Raw genomic sequence first — 16,785 nt, 5'->3', positions numbered from 1 at the left:
GAGAACTATGTATCTCTAGGAGCAAGGCAATGTTCACCATGTTCAAAGGAATCAGGTTACTGTTGAAAGTTACAGCCGTGGATCGAGATCCATTTAAACCAAAGAAACGATATGACCACGCGAATAACCATACAGTCACGTTCCCAAACGTACCCTTCCTCCGGGGGCCTTCGCCAAATCTTCCCACAGTCTCAAGCCGGAACAAGCCGGGGTTTCGGGTAACGAAATGAAAAAAAGAAAAAAAACGCCGCGCCATTACACACTCTCGACAGGGCATTTTCTCGAAAAAGACACGAGCTCGTGCTGGTGGAGCACGCGCGGGGCCGGAGCGGATGAGGGCGGAAACACGTGGGCGATCGAGCATGCGTATAATGGTTACATCGCGGTGTGTTCCCCCGGCGCTCTCGAGCGGCCCGCTAAACTGCGATGTTTATGCAGTCCGGTGTAACGATGCACGCCGATATAATGCACCCACATCGCCGCCGGGACGACGCACGCCACTTGTCCGTTTCGCCCGCCAACGGAGCGATTCGCAAGCGGATAGCAGCCGGGTCTCGATCCAGCCGATTTTCTTGCAAATTGTCTCCGGTTTAAAGTCTCCGGCGAACTTTCGCTGAAAACACGAAGCGAAGCTGCGTCATATCGATTAGAGACACCTGGATAAACGTGAGTAAACTCGGTCCAAGATTTACGTACATCTGGTGACGTTGCTGTTTTTTTTTTTTTTTTTTTTGTGAAGATGGCCACTGAAGGGTTTGAAAGAACCCTTATTTGTGAGCAGAAAAGTGGTGGACATTTGAGGAATGTTATTTTTCACACATAATATTAGAAAAAGATTCATTAATTATATTTCAAAATAAAATAATAAAAAATTTAAAAAACATGTATTTTTTGGGAAGATGCAGAGTGGTCACTAAACATAACTGAAGGAAGTATTTGTGAATAGGAAAATGGTGGACATTTGAGGAATGTTATTTTTCACACATAATATTAGAAAAAGATTCATTAATTATATTTCAAAATAAAATAATAAAAAACTTAAAAAACATGTGTTTTTTGGGAAGATGCAGAGTGGTCACTAAACATAACTGAAAAAAGTATTTGTGAATAGAAAAATGGTCATTTGAGGGATGTTGTTTTTCGCACAAAATACTGAAAAGAATTTATTAATTATATTTCCAAATAAAATAATAAAAAACTTAAAAAACATGTGTTTTTTGGGAAGATGCAAGGTGGCCACTAAAACTGAGGGAAGTATTTGTGAACAGGAAAATTTGAGGGATGTTGTTTTTCACACATAATACTGAAAAAAATCCATTAATTATATTTCTAAATAAAATCATAAAAAATTTGAAAAACATATTTTTGTTTTATATCGTTCAGTCTTTGTGTTCTAGTGACTACCCTGTATTTGTAGAATGCAGTTTTACGAGATTTTAATTGTTAATATTATTGTAGATGAATAGAGAAATATCCTTGTATTTTACACTTGATGAAATTGAACATTATCCTGTTTTTTTATACCGATTTTATAATATGATAGAGCAATATCTGAGATACGAGGAAATAGCTGTCAATAACTGTCTAAATATCAAATAAAACGTCCTGCAGTGGTTGAATCCTAGTTCCACCAATCGGCATGGATTGCATCTTAATATACGTTAATTCTAGTCCAAATATTTTACAACCAATCCGTGAGATCATGCGAGATATAAATTAAACGAAAATTTGGTGGATAAATCAGCGTGCTCAATAATACGTTTCAATAATACACTTGGCGAAGGAGAACTGTGAAGACAAACAGAAGCGAACGGTAGCGTCGGCGGCGTTCATCGAATTAACGTGCCTCCCTAAAAAACAAGTTCCGAGAGTTCATTGGAAGTGCTGAACGGGGCCGCTGCCATAAAATTCAATTTATTCCCCCTTGTTTGTTCTCACCGTTGGGGGAGATCGTCGTCGATAACAGATTCCTCCTGGCGTAGGCCATGATTCCATAACAATATGGAAGAGGACTTGGAACCGTTAGCTCGCTTGTCCCCTCGGCTCCTTCGACCGCTTCTTCCCGTTTCCGGAACCCGCTCAGCGCGTTAAAAGCTTCTGGGAACGCGGAAACCCGCGTGGTGTTACGTAACTCGGCAACAAGCATCGCCGCCATATATATTACGTTCAATCTTAACGTTATGAATCTAGTCAGCGGCGCTTGTTCGAGTCGGTCGAGCTTCGTCGTCGTTTTGATAACTTTGAATACTTGTCTTCAACCTGGCAGAGTAATCGAACGTTATATAGGGTGATTACTGAAACAACTTTTACAAACACGTTTTCTAAAATTTTTTTATTTGGAAATATAATTGAAAATATAATTGAAAAATAACATCCCTCAAATGATTTTCTTGCGAAGAAAAGCTCAATTGAAGATGAACGAGTTATGACTTTTCAAACCTTTCAGTTTTTCAGTTGTCACCCTATATATATATATATATATATATATATATATATATATATTATTGTAGTATAAATAATTTCTGAAACAAAAATAACGCTAAATTATAATAATTATTGAATTAAAAACAATCAATTATAATAAATATTGAATTAAAATTAAATAATAATTACTATTTGGAATATTAATATTAGTCAAACTTATTTCTTTTTTCTGAGTAATTAATTAGTAGTTAAATACTAGTAGCGTATGTATATATATATATATATATACTACTAGTTTTTAATATGATTAATTTCTGAAACAAATCGTAACGCTAAATTATAATAAATATTGAATTATAATTAAATAATAATTACTATTTGGAATATTAATATTAGCAAAACTTGTTTCTTTCTTCTGAGTAATTATATTTTCATACTGTCAACAACGACATTATTTTACTGTTAATTAAAGAAACGAGACAATTTAAAGTAACACACATTGCACGACGCAACTAAAAAGATAACACGACACTCATAATAAACAGTATTCATATATAATAGAATACAGAATCAAAAGAGCAACGTGATATCTTCCTGCCGAGGATCGAACTACGAGGATCAATGAATAAAATTTTCATAATTGATCAACAACTCTGCTGAATATCTGTATGGCGGCAATTCGAAAATCATATTTTTCCTCCACGGGATCCGATGTCAAATTATTCATGATCAAATTCGACTTGAGATTGAGCGAGGCAAATTATCCTCGGTTGATTCAACTAACCTTACCTTGTCTCGTGATATTATTATTACGACGTTGTTACGACGCTATGCGCGAATAATTCAATGAATTTCATAGGAGATTCGAGCAGAAACCGTTTCATTGTGCATCGACGTACATGCACAGCGGCAACAACGTAAACTTAATTATCGACTATCTGTTGGAATTAATCTGGTTCGCCTCGGCTCTCTCGCAACTACCAGGTATAATAATAATAATCCCCTGGCATTCGTCCATTTATCACGGGGGCCACAATAAAGGAGATAAGAACGCGCGGCATTGTGCTGCTGTGCGTCCGTGATAAGTGCTGAATATTAACAATGCAACTATCTCGACCTTTGCCAACCATTATACCGTTCATTAGCGATAATGGGGATTGTATATTCAATTATCAATTGTTTTCTGAAAATTAATTTCGTGTTCCTCGACTAGGCCTACGTCCGAAACAATTCAAGCGAACAAGGAAACTGCTGTTATCCACCGAACTCGTTCCTTACGTCGGTTTCTTTTTTCAACGGGGATGATTTAACGAGACGAGGTTCACGCGCTCTTGTGTACAGTTTCAACAGTATCACACGAGCCGCGAAAATGTTCATTGTCCCACGATATTAGGGTGTACGTTTGTTTATTTAATAAAAGTAATATCTGTATCCTTTTTATTAAATACAAATATTACTTTTGTTTATCTAATTAATACATTAATATTTGTATTTCTTTTATTGAGTACAGATATATTACTTTTGTTTATTTAATAAAATAAAATATTTGTATTTTTTATTCATCTAATAAAAAAAGTCGCTTTCTTTTTGAACTCGTCGGTATGATATCACTGGATTATAGAAATTACTAAGAAGTAATAAATTTATTATTTATTTTGCCTGGGTTATACTTAAATATACCTAATGAGGACTGAGTCATTCCAAGAGGTTAATATATTAATATTTCTATATAATATAATCTATGTATATTCTATGTATATAATATAATCTATATATTCTATATAATATAATCTATATATATTCTATATAAAATAATCTCTCATGTCTCATGTCTTAACCACTTGCGCAGGCAACTGATTGCGGACCATAACGTATACAACACCGTATACAATAATTCGTCGCTTTCTCTTCGAACTCGTTGGTATGATATCACCGAATAGAAATTATTGAGAAGTAATAAATTTATTATTTGTTCTGCCTGGGTTACATTTAAATATACTTAGAACTGAAAAAAAAAATATTGCAATTTTGGAACAAAAAATTCTCGACGTGGTGTCATCCCAGCGCAAGAGGTTAACATCCAGTATTACTTTAGGCTAATACTTTAATTTTTTATAACAAATCGCCCTGATCGCTATAGTGAAACAAGCTTGCTTTCCTTCGCTATAACTTCAAAAATACGTTTTTCTCTTGCTGATCAGTATTTTCTTTGGACCAATCTCCTTCTATCACCGTGACACACGCAACGTTCCCCGTTGTTTTCGTCAACGTTGCATCACCTGTGTTTCCACCACCTGTCCTCATTCTATCACATCTCGACCCCCGAAATTTATTCGTGGCCAGATAGGAACACGCGTGTCGCGCGTCGGAACCAGACTGGTGAAAGGATCGCTGTGTTGCAGGGTCGCGGAGACGTCGCCTCGCTGGTCCGGAACTTGCTCGGCCCGATTTACGGCGACGGCGTTATCAATCTGCTGATAAGGCAGGCCCGGGACATCCTCGTGTGCGCTTATCACGGCAACTTGGAGAACTTCCTCAAGACTTATCTGTCACCGGCCGCGTCTCTGCTGGCGGAAGTGAAGTCCGCCGCCTCCGAAACGGTGAGTTTCCATTTCATCTTTCCTCTTCCCCCCCCCCCCCCTCGCCCGTTATTTATTTTCTAAGCCAAGACTGCCTAAGAGTTCGCCTAAGAGAGCTCTCGCTCCCGTGAAAACTGGCTCGTCCACGGAAACAGGCAGGAAAGGCGAAAAACGGGGAATCCGGCTCCGCGTTTGACGGATTGTTCCGCGAAACCGATTAAAGTAATCAGTCTCGTGATACGTCGCTCATACGCCGAGTATGGACGCGACCGGATCCAGTTGGCTGCCAATTGCGAAATCCGACTGACCGCCCGGATGACACGGCCTTCTATTTATATAACCGGTGACCCGATTTAATCTCGGCATCTCGATGAAAGCATCGAGAGATTCGTCTTTTTTGCACGGCGGTGGTTTTTCTCCTGCTCGGTGCTCGGCAGACACGTGGAGAGTTCTCCGCTAGTCCGAGGTATCGTTCGCGTTCTAGACGTTGCTTTCTTTCGCGGCAAGGTTCGTGCACGCGCGATAGGAAGCAAATAGGGAAACTTGTCGCGATATTAAGACCGGTATTAATCGCAATTCGTTCGTTTATACGAGCGTGACGCGGTCGTTTTTGTCACAGAGTGAAAACAACCGATTCGCGATCGTATATTTCCTCCTCTGGTCTTTCAGAATTATTTGTCAGTTTCCTGATATTACATATAATATCTGGTACATGTATATATATATTTATTTATTTATTTATTTATATGATATTTATATATATACATTTTTATTTATATTTATATTTATTTACTTATATGATATTTATATATATTTATATTTATTTATATGATATTTATACATATATTTTTATTTATATTTATATTTATTTCTTTATATATATTTACATTTATATTTATTTATTTATATATATTTATATTTATATTTATTTATTTGCGATATTTATATTTATATTTATTTATTTGTGATATCTATATATATTTATATTTATTTATTTATGATATTTATATATGTTTATATTTATTCATTTATATGATATTTATATATATATTTATATTTATTTATTATATGATATTTATGTATATATTTTTTTATTCTTATAATAAATATACCTGGTACATATATATATATATTTCTACTCTTTTCAGAATTATTTGTCAGTTTCTTGTATAATATTCGTAATATTAGCATCGCGAATTAATTATAATTCATTTGTTTGTACGAAGTAACATTTTTTAATAACAGAGTGAAAATAACCGATCCGTGATATATATTTCTTTCTGTCATCTTTCAAAATTTTTCATTTGTTGTTCGTTGAGTTTTCCTGTTCTCCTTTTATAGAACTCTCACTGTTCTATTATGCTAGCTCTATGCTGCAATCTTCATAGTGTAATGTTTTAATGTCGAACGCGCAAAAAGGCGCTTCAGACGTTTAAACTTTCCAAACTGTTCCAAAATAATAAACTTGAAACGACAGGATAGAGATCAACGTAGAGGATATGTAAAGAATTAAACTCACTTGCCGGTCAAGTCGAAAAAACTTCGAATCTGATCCAATATATATATAATTATACTTAACCTACCGAAGTTTGTCTCCAATAACATTGTTCTCAATATTCAATTCGACGTGCAATCCAATGCAACAGCAAGTTAATCGAATCGCGGCCGATCATTTCTTACCACGCGAGACGTTCCGAAAGACTCGACGCCTAATTCAATTAAAGAAGGAAGAGTCGTCAGGGAGAAGAAAGGCCAACCCTTGCCTTGGTCGATCGTCGCTAATAACCCCGGTAGTTGCGGATAACCCTGTTCGTCTCTCGAATCCCGAGCGGCGAGGGTTGTCAGCGCGTCGAAGCACGTGCCATCTCGGAGTTAATTTATTTAGCGCGGGGGGAGGCCACGCCAGTCGCACGAGGTGTCTCGAGTGTCTGTTCGCAAAAGCGATCTCCCCGTACACTCTCCTCTGCTATGCGATTCGTAAACGTTAATTAAAACTCGCTGCGGCGAAGAGGGACAGCTCGAGGGTTGGGGTTGACCTAGGAGTTCGGGCACGTGACAGAATAACCTAATCTCGTGACACCAAACCACTTCCATTTGACGCAGAGGAAGGGGGCACGTACTGATCCAGCGGAACAACCATTTCGGAGGTTCACCGCTGTTCAAAATCACGGTTGCGTGATTGACTCAGTTGATTTTAATTATATATATATATAATTAGAGGGATAAATATGATGAGAGATAATTAAAATTATTAAAATAAATTAATTAACTCTGATACAAAAGGTACAAAATAAATATTACTTATTTGCTTTTAGAAAAATTCATTTTCATTGCTTTAAACTATTAATAATATTGTTAATTTTTAATTATTACTAAAATATATTTTTATTATAAAACTTTATTTAATTATGTTAATTTAAAATGATATATATATATATATAATTTTAAATTAATATAATAAAATATATATAAAATATGTATAATATTAAAATATTTTATTATATTAATTTAAAATTATATATATAATTAAATAAAATTTTATATTAAAAATATATTTTAGTAATAATTAAAAATTAACAATATTAAAATAGTTTAAAGTAATGAAAATGAATTTTTTTTAAAAACAAATAAGTAAAATTTACTTTGTACCTTTTCTATCAGGGTTAATTAATTTATTTCAATAATTTTAATTATCTCTCATCATATTTATCCCTCTAATTATATATATAATTAGAGAGATCAGGATTAGAGTTTTGTGACGCTTCGATAAAATTGAACCGTGTTGCGATTGAAAGAACTGTGTTGACTGTATTCGAAATAAATTCTGAAAACTAAAGGAAAAATCCGTTTATAATGCTGAGAGGTTAATTAATTTATGATTACAAGTTCAAAATTTGCGTTGGTTCTCTAAATTCATGTACAGTGATTTGATCCTTCTTCTGAGATCCGACAAACTTTTTCGCTCAGTCGGATTTTCAATGCAAATTTACATTTTTGAAGAAGTAGAACCGTAGAAAATTTATGTGCTGATTATTATACAGATTACATATATTTTTAGTAATTGCGTATCTTAAAATTTTCCTGAATGTACAAAGATCCACAGTCTATTCCTTCCTAAATATATATATATATATATATTCTTTTTCCTATGCATCCTCAAGATACAAAATACCTTAACAAATCCAAAACACAATCACACGAAGCGTCAAATGCTAGGTCAGACAATTCTGGAACAAAAAATTCGTTGAAAAAAAAAAAAAAAAAAAAAAACGATCTATCCGGTGAAACAGCGTTTAGAAAGAAACAGAGTCCTAAATCGAGTTCTTCCCGCCTCCTCCTCCCCGAAGAAGCTGGAGCTGGAGGAAATTCCGTAAAATTAACGCTCGTTACGTTGGGGAACGGGCACGAGGGAAATCTCGGCACAATGGAAGGCACGGCGAGCGGCTCTCTCGATAAATTCTCGACCGGAGAAGACCAATAAAGAAAACGACGCGCTGGCTCACGACAATTTGGCAGATATGGGGCAGCGATGTCCACGGTGGAAAGCGGGGCGACGCGAGCGTAGAGCGCTGCTCGCTCGTTAGCGCAGAATTTCTGGAAAGTAGGTAGGCAGAGAGGCTAACCGGCCCGTTCTACCTAATATAGCTCGCGAGTCGCGGCTTTTGTCCGTGCGCGATCACATCCGGTACTATCGATCTGCAGATTTGTCCGCTCCTTCACGTCACGATTCGGCACTTGTCCTCGCCATTTCCGTTACTCGCTGTTGTCAGGCTGTGGATCCTCGTGTAATTTCGAGTGTTTACGAACGCAGCCTATGTAAACATTTATTTTTTAAAAATAATATTACAACACTACAAGCTTACACTTTTGCACATTGTACGCGTTACTTTGGTATTCTCGTATCATCCTGAATTTTTCTACAAATACGAACATAGCAGTCTAGTTATGAGTATTCTTCTAAACTGTGATCTGTTTTCGCATCGGAGTTCAGGAATGGGGCAGTAATTCTGTAAATTAAAAAATCGCGAAGTTCTGCAAACTTTGTGAAGGGCGAATGCATTCCTTGCATTTTTTTTTTTTTTGAATCCTGAATTTTTGCCATAAATGTATAAGAATTCGCAGTCTACTAATTGCAGGTGACAGACTGACTGCTAAGCCGTGGTCTCTTTTCGTATCAGAATTTAGAAATTGTAAAATTTTATAAATCGAAGCAGTTACTTTATAAATTAGAAAATCGTAAAATTTTCCAGAGCAAATGCATTTTTTTGCATTTTTGTGAATTTTCCCATAAACGTATAAAAGTTCGCAGTTTGGTTATCAGACTGCCTTTTAAGCTGTGGCCTTTAAAGTTTTATGAATCGAAGCAATCGAAAAGTCGTGAAATTTCGCAAGTTTTGCAAAGCGCAGAGAAGCCACAAGCAAGGGACGCGACAATTTTTAAATCGTAAGTTATTTAAATAATATTGAACCGTCTCGAGGAGCCCTAACAGATGGCGTTTGAAGAATTGTCTCAGAAAAATTCTGCTCGAACGTGTCGATCGGATCGAGAGATCACGCCGACATTTTTAAATAACTCTCGACTTACAATATTTCGTAAAAATATATCATGTACTGTAATTGTCAATGAAAGGACATTTGAAAGAAGAATAAGAACAAATTGTTCGACGAGAATCCAGATTTTTAAAATGTCTAACTTTATTTATTTAAATTATTATTTCATTTTGTTAATATATTCGAGATCGGTGGACATTTAGAAATCAAAATGAGAAAGTTTGAGCGTGATTTTTTTTTGTAAAATGTCGCACCTTAAAAAAAGAAAAAAAAAGAATGGACGGCTGAAAGGCGGTGTATCAGCGCCAATTTGCCAGCGTCGTTTCGATCAATAACTTCCTGCACGATGTGTATACCGGGACGAAACAGGAATTATCCGTCGTTAAACGACGGAGCGGTCTCGCGGAGCGAGTGGTTGTCGAATGTTGCGCCGAGTGAATTACCTACCGGGCAAGTAATTCGATAGAGCTCGTTACACCCGAGCCTTGTATCCAATTAAACCAGCCTAGACTCTATTTCCCGTCTGCCTCGTTCTATCGTCCCTTTTTCGCTATCGCGCGAGTTCTGATTCGTGACTTTTCTTTCACGTGTGTGTACGAGCCGTGTGTGCAAGCCTCGACCGATGCCGGCCACCACGCGACGCATCCGTAATCGCCGTATCAACCGAGCCGATAACAAGGTTACGCGCGTGTGCTCCGCCCGTAATAGCAATAATTTCTCGCCAAGTAACGACCGTTCAGAACCGTATACGGAAAGGGACGTCCAACGGGCTAGAGAACCGCTCCGCGGACTCGCCCTCGACATTCAGCCGGCGAACACGCTCGTAAATATCGTTTCGCGGTCTTAACTGGCCCGGAGAATATTCGTTTCGAGGGGAATCGCAGCGGATGAAGATTGATTTATGGATCGATCGCTGCTTACTTTCAATGGTAACTTCTTTCGGCAGTTTGGAGGTATAGAGTGGCCACCGAAATGACGTGAAACAAAAATAACTTTTACAAACACATGTTTGTCTAATTTTTCTAATTATCATTTCACTTGGAAATGTAATTCATGAATTTTTTTCAGTTACTATGTGCGAATCTTTATGAATTAAAATTTTCTTTTTTTGATGAATTTAATTTTTCATGAATTTAATTTTTTGTGAATTTCTTGTTTCCTGTGAATTTAATTTTTTATGACTTCAATTGTTCCTGGCAGTTCCAGTCAGTTAAATTGTCATTCTTCACTGTGGATTTTAAATGACACAGAAATTTACTTTTCGAATTAACAAGCTTGCAGGCTTAAGCTTACTAACCGTGTTAATTGATCTTTTTGAGAGGCTGAACGACAATCACGTATCTAGATATTGACAAAAATAAATTGACAGAAAATTGAGAAAAATAAAAGATGGTGAGATCAGTTTGACTTTCGAGGCTTATTCGTCGAATAAAACACTACCTCGAATTATTTTCGCAGCCTGATATTCCTACCATTCTTCTGGCTCAAAGAAAAAAAAAAAAAAAGAACATTTTTGTACCTCTTTTGGAAATTTCATTCTCAATCCGATTCCGAAGCTATTATGAGGGTGTTTTTTTTCAATAGTATATTCTGAAATGTAACTAACTTCATTTTAAACTGCAAATTCATTCTGTAATCTGATGCCTGATTGTTCAATAGAATAAAAACAATTTGTTTGTTTGCCATCGATTTCAAAATGGAAAATCCATACAGTGGAACATTTTATCTTGCTGCAATGGGAGAAAGCATTGTGTAATACTCATACAATGAAGAAGTCTGTAAACTATAAGTACAGTGAATCGATTTGCTAACCGATGAGAATGTCGTTTTGTCGAAAAACGATGAGAACTTCGTTGAAAGTTGCCTGAAAGAAATGGCAAAAAAATGGTGACGAAAAAACGGCATTGACGAAATGATCAATCAAATTATATTGAAAATTCATCTGCACGCGCAATAGATTATTTTCTGGCGGACCTAATGTTACAACCTAATGTTATCCCCACACTGAGGGAGAATGTTTCCCCAAGGAATCACCGAGGAGGTTGCGATTAGGTTGCTAGCAGGAAGAGCTAGAAACGCGCGTGCATTACTCGACTTCGATATTCGAAGAGCGGGAGGTGTTCGCGTGGGTGGTTCGAGCCCTGCAGATAAACGCGAACTGGCGAAACGGTACACAGGTGTATACCGGGGCCAAGAGAAGCCCGCGACATTTATTTCCGTTCGTATCGCAACATCGAGTTACAGGCCGAGACGCTTATCGCGAGCGTACTTGGAAGACCACGATCGCGAAAGAAACGGGCCCGGGGAGGTCAACGGTGGGGTCGGCCCGTTTCAATCATCCACTCGTTCTCCATTCTCTCCCCTGTTCACCTTCTCTACTGTATATTGTATTGTTTCTCCGGCCGGCAAGCGTTCCCGTTGCATGCGAAATCGGCCAGTCGAGTTAGTGATGAAATACGATCCCAGTTCCATTCTCTCGAGTAGAGTGTCTTGTTAACCAGGTTGTCAGGCTTTAACGCGGTGACTGTCCCGCGTTAACTTCAACGACGTGTCAATAGAGCTGGCGGTTAATACTTCAGTCTTCAGTCCTTGCAGCGTTTCGGGGGGTTTTCTACGCGAGGCATTTTATATATTTCCTTTTAGCTTTCAGTTTATCTTCGGTTGGTTAGCCATATTGAAGGTTTCCATTATTTCAAGTATATTTATTTAAGTATATATTTTTTAGCATTATTTCTTGTATATTCTGTACGTAGTCTTTGTTTTTTAGACTTTGATCCNGGTCAGCTAGATTAATAGTTTTTATTCTTAGTAATAGATCTTAGAGTAATATAAATTTTATTCTTATAGTAGTATAGTATAGTTTTATCTTCGGTTGGTTAGCCATATTGAAGGTTTCCATTATTTCAAGTATATTTATTTAAGTATATATTTTTTAGCATTATTTCTTGTATATTCTGTACGTAGTCTTTGTTTTTTAGACTTTGATTCGGGTCAGCTAGATTAATAGTTTTTATTCTTATAGTAGTATAGTATAGTTTTATTCTTATCGTAGTTTGAGGTTTTCTTAGGAGGCGTTTTATATATTCTAGACTGTATATTTTTATTGTTTTTTAGATTTTTGGTTGGTCAGCTAGATTGGTACAGTTTTTTGTAGTTCGAAGTTTTCTTGAAAGGCTTGTCTTTATATATTATAGACTTTATATGTTATTTATATGTTTTTTAGACTTTGATTCAGGTCAGCTAGATATGTTTTTTGTTCTTATAAGTAGTTTCAGATTTTCTTAGAAGGCGTTTTATATATTCTAGACCATATATATTCTTTGTTTTTTAGATATCTGGTTGGCCAGCTAGATTGCTACAGTTTTTGTAGCTTAAGGTTTTCTTGAACGGCTTGTCTTTATATATTCTTTGTTTTTTAGATTTTTAGTTGGTTAGCTAGATTGGCACGGTTTTTATTCTTTTAAGTAGTTTGAGGTTTTTTTAAGGAGGCATTTTATGTAGTCATTATTTCTTGTAATTTGGCTAGTCGGTCAAATTAATGCAACTTTAATTCATTTCGAGATTTCCTCAGAAGGCAGTTTAAACATTTCTTATTTTTTGAATTCTTGCTAGTTGGATTAACACGGTTTTTATACTTTCAATTTTCGCAATTTTTATCAATTTTCAGATTTCCTTACAAGACCTTTTATCAAGCTGCCTGTAGTATCGTAAGATTTCGAACGATCTTGAGACTTTCCTATCAAAAACTTCGAACTGTGTCTAACAATTTGGCTAATGCTGAATATATCCCGATCAAGTTCTCGATAATATAAAACGCACGTGACTCTGCGCTCTCGGGTCGTTCGTCGTCGTATCCACTGTTTTCCAGTGGCGGATCCAACTTCTCCTTGGTCTCGCTGCGTCCTGAGTCTGATCGAAACGCGGTGCCAGGTGGCTAGGACCAACATGGACCAACGTCCGCAAAGTGGAAATACGCGCACGAGGCTGGTGGAAAAGGCCGGAATGTCGGCGAAGAATAGCAGTAGGTGTAGCCAGATAGCGGCGACGAGTGACACGGTAACGGTGCCTCGTCCGAACTGATTGACAATGATTGAAGGCTGCGGGTTTCGACTCGTGGATTGCGATAGTCACAGCCAGGTTCCAGGTTCCTCGTGCAAACCATAGGTGTGTGTATATATATATATATATATATATATATATATATGTAGGTCTGTGACGTGGCTATCCGGCGATCTTTCGCCGTTGAATCTGGAGGATCTGGACGCCGGGAGCAGAAACCACGGCCCACGCGACTCGATCATCTCGATCGGACAGCCACCTAACGCGCTCCTACTATTCGCGTTCGATTAAATTAAGCTCGTCGATGTTTTCCGACACGCAGTCGAGCTCGAATGCGAAGTGTTTGTAGCTCCATAAAAATCAATTGTGCCAATGAACTTGTAGAAACGAAAGAAAAAAGTGTTGAGGTGTTCCGATCGAAACAGATTGGGTGTTCCAAGATTTAAGAAGATAAAAGTAGTGTGGTTTCTTCGAGACGATTAAAGTATGTAGACATTCAACTTTGTTTATCGTAGAATTCATTGTATTCGTATGTAATTTTCCTTCGAAAAATCGAAATGTTTCCAATTGCGAACGTGGTCGAACAGTCGAGACAGTCGAAAGGTAAATTGAAAGCTTCCGTCCTTTAAGCGTACCAAAGCGTAGGGTAATTGTCCATCTTTGTTCCTTTTGTAGCTCCATTGGAATCAATTATGTCAAAAAAAATTGTGAAAATTCGATATACTCGGTATTCCAAGTTCAAGGAGATAAAATTTTCATCATTGAAATTTTCACTACGTCTCCAATATCGAACGTGGTCAAACAAATTCGAGACAGCTGAAAGATAAATCGGAAGCTTTCGTTTCCCAATCGTGAGCTCGCGTGCAACGCGTGCTTCGTCCCGTCGTGGAAAACCTACTGAAATCCTGCCGTGGTTGGAGAAATCTTTTCCGTCGTCGACCGTTTGTCATGGCGCGGACAGAGGAGCATCAGGTCGCGGGAGGAGAGAGGATCTCAACCGTTTCGCCGAACAGGGTCAACGCGTGCGCGGTTCACGCGCCGCTTATTAGCATGCGAGTTTTCGCCTACACGGGAAAAAGAGAGACTGCGATCGACGACACGCTGCGAGCTGCATGATATATCGATACCGCGGGGACAGTATCCGCGTGCGGCTACCAGCCAGGTACTTAACCCGCGATCAATCGCGGCTATGCGCGCGACTATGGTTGCATTACCTACCTACCTACTTGCCGGCTACCTACCAAACCAGGGCCGACCTCCGTGCCAGAAACAATGAGAGCCGTCTCCGCTTTCGAAGAAGAGGCTACCGCTCGTTGCCTCTTCGACGAGAAATTGGGAAATCTGTTGGACAGAGAGGGTAATGGTTCAGGAGTTTCGTCGAGTTTTACAGAATTTTAATACTTGACACCGTTGACACGCGCTGGGCAACTAGTTCGAAGACAATAACGAGTGACCGAACAACAATTCGTCGCTTTCTTCTTGAACTTGTCATTTGTTTTACCTGGGTTGGTACTGAGAGAACGTTGCAATTTTAGGATAAAAAAATTCTCGACGTGCGCGGTACGTCATTCCAGCGCAAGAGGTTACAGAATTTTGATATTGGATATTCAGGTGATGGATTTTCGGAGATTTTGGGAGAGTTCGTTCGTTGAGTTTGTTGATTTTGATGGAATTATGTATATACACGTTTCAGATACAGGCTTGAGTTTTTTAGAAATATATTACCATATATTGTACATGTTTCTGTATCTTAATATAATATATTATTATAGGTTTATATTTTATAGTAATATATGAAGGATATATATATATATATATATATATATTAATATATTCTTGTATTATACTATAATACAGTATATTATACTATAAATTATAAATTAAGTTATAATAAATTATGAATTATAATATATTATAGTATAATACAAGTGTTATAGTATAATATATAATATATAGTAGTATATTGTATAGTATTATGTACATATATGTATAGTATAGTATAATATACTGTAATATAATACTGTATTAATATAATATATTGTAATATAAGAATGTACTAGTATATTCTTAATGATGTAACTGCATCATTTCAATATCAAGAATTATAATATAGAGAATCTGATTCAAATTTAGATACCGTAAGACAGACATAAATATTAAGTATAAAAGTCGTTCATCATCCTCTTAATAATTTTTTCCTGATTGAAAATAAATTCTGATGTTGCCCATCATTTAAACATCGTACCTACTCACAGAACTGCAGCATCTGAGTCAAATATTCAGATACCGTCAGATAAAAAAAAACCAGTATTAAGTATTAAGTGAAAAAATCGTCCGTCATTCCCTCAATAATCGCTTCCCGATTGCCAGTGAATCGCGACGCTGCCCACGAAACTGTGATCATCGAGAATCTGATCCGAAGATCAGTTGAATACCAGTAGAAGAGATCTAATAAAATACGAAAATCGTTCATCATCCATTCAATAACCGGCTTTTCAGCCAGGCACCTGATCGAAAATGAATCACCTGCGAGCGTTCGAAGGCGCGCTAGCGAAGAAAAGCTTCCCGCGTTTCCTCTTGCCTCCTGTTTCGCCGGCGAGGTATATCTGCGCCGGGCATCGCTTACGCGTATCACAGCGGCTCATTGTTCGCGGAAGATTCAATCTCTCTCGGGTCCGAGAGAGGGCCTTTCTCCTCTTCTTCCTGCATCCGCGAGCCGAAGATAAATGAAGCGAGCGTTATTTTTTCCCGAACGAGGAGGAGGAGAGGCGGAGCGCCTTTACATAATGAATGCTGGAAAGCGAGGAAAGCGCGTGGCACGGTGTTATTTTTGTTTTATTCATTTACGTAAGCGCGGCGATCCAACGAGTCCGCGAAAAAACTGCGACCAATTTCTAATAGCCGGTTGTTGGACCCAGAGACCGAATCGGTATTACGGATACAAGTAAAACACCGATATTTTTAAGGTTACTATTCGATTACGTTTGATCAAAATGATGTTAGGTCGGTAGATGTATTTCGGTATAAAACCGGTAAATGAAATATTAATATATTAGAAAAGGAAAAGGAGACAATGATTAAATGTTTTCAGAAAGCTGCCGATAGTAAATTTGATGACGCTTATACACGTATTCTTTATTATTTTCAATACTAATTCATCGTTGTATCTCCA

General features: G+C 37.4%; 1 protein-coding gene across 1 annotated transcript in view; it reads left to right on the top strand.

Moving 5' to 3' along the window:
- LOC122532916 overlaps positions 1-16,785 on the top strand; it is a 329,341-nt gene that overhangs the window by 102,782 nt on the left and 209,774 nt on the right. Inside the window, exon 3 of the mRNA XM_043662105.1 lies at positions 4,827-5,024. Within this exon, the coding sequence (XP_043518040.1) occupies positions 4,827-5,024 (198 nt within the window). The remainder of the gene's footprint in view (positions 1-4,826; positions 5,025-16,785) is intronic.

This window comes from Frieseomelitta varia, unplaced genomic scaffold (assembly GCF_011392965.1).
Source record: "Frieseomelitta varia isolate USP_RPSP 00005682 unplaced genomic scaffold, Fvar_1.2 scaffold_483, whole genome shotgun sequence".
Classification (NCBI taxonomy): domain Eukaryota; kingdom Metazoa; phylum Arthropoda; class Insecta; order Hymenoptera; family Apidae; genus Frieseomelitta; species Frieseomelitta varia.
This window is presented reverse-complemented; position numbering and strand designations above follow the sequence as displayed.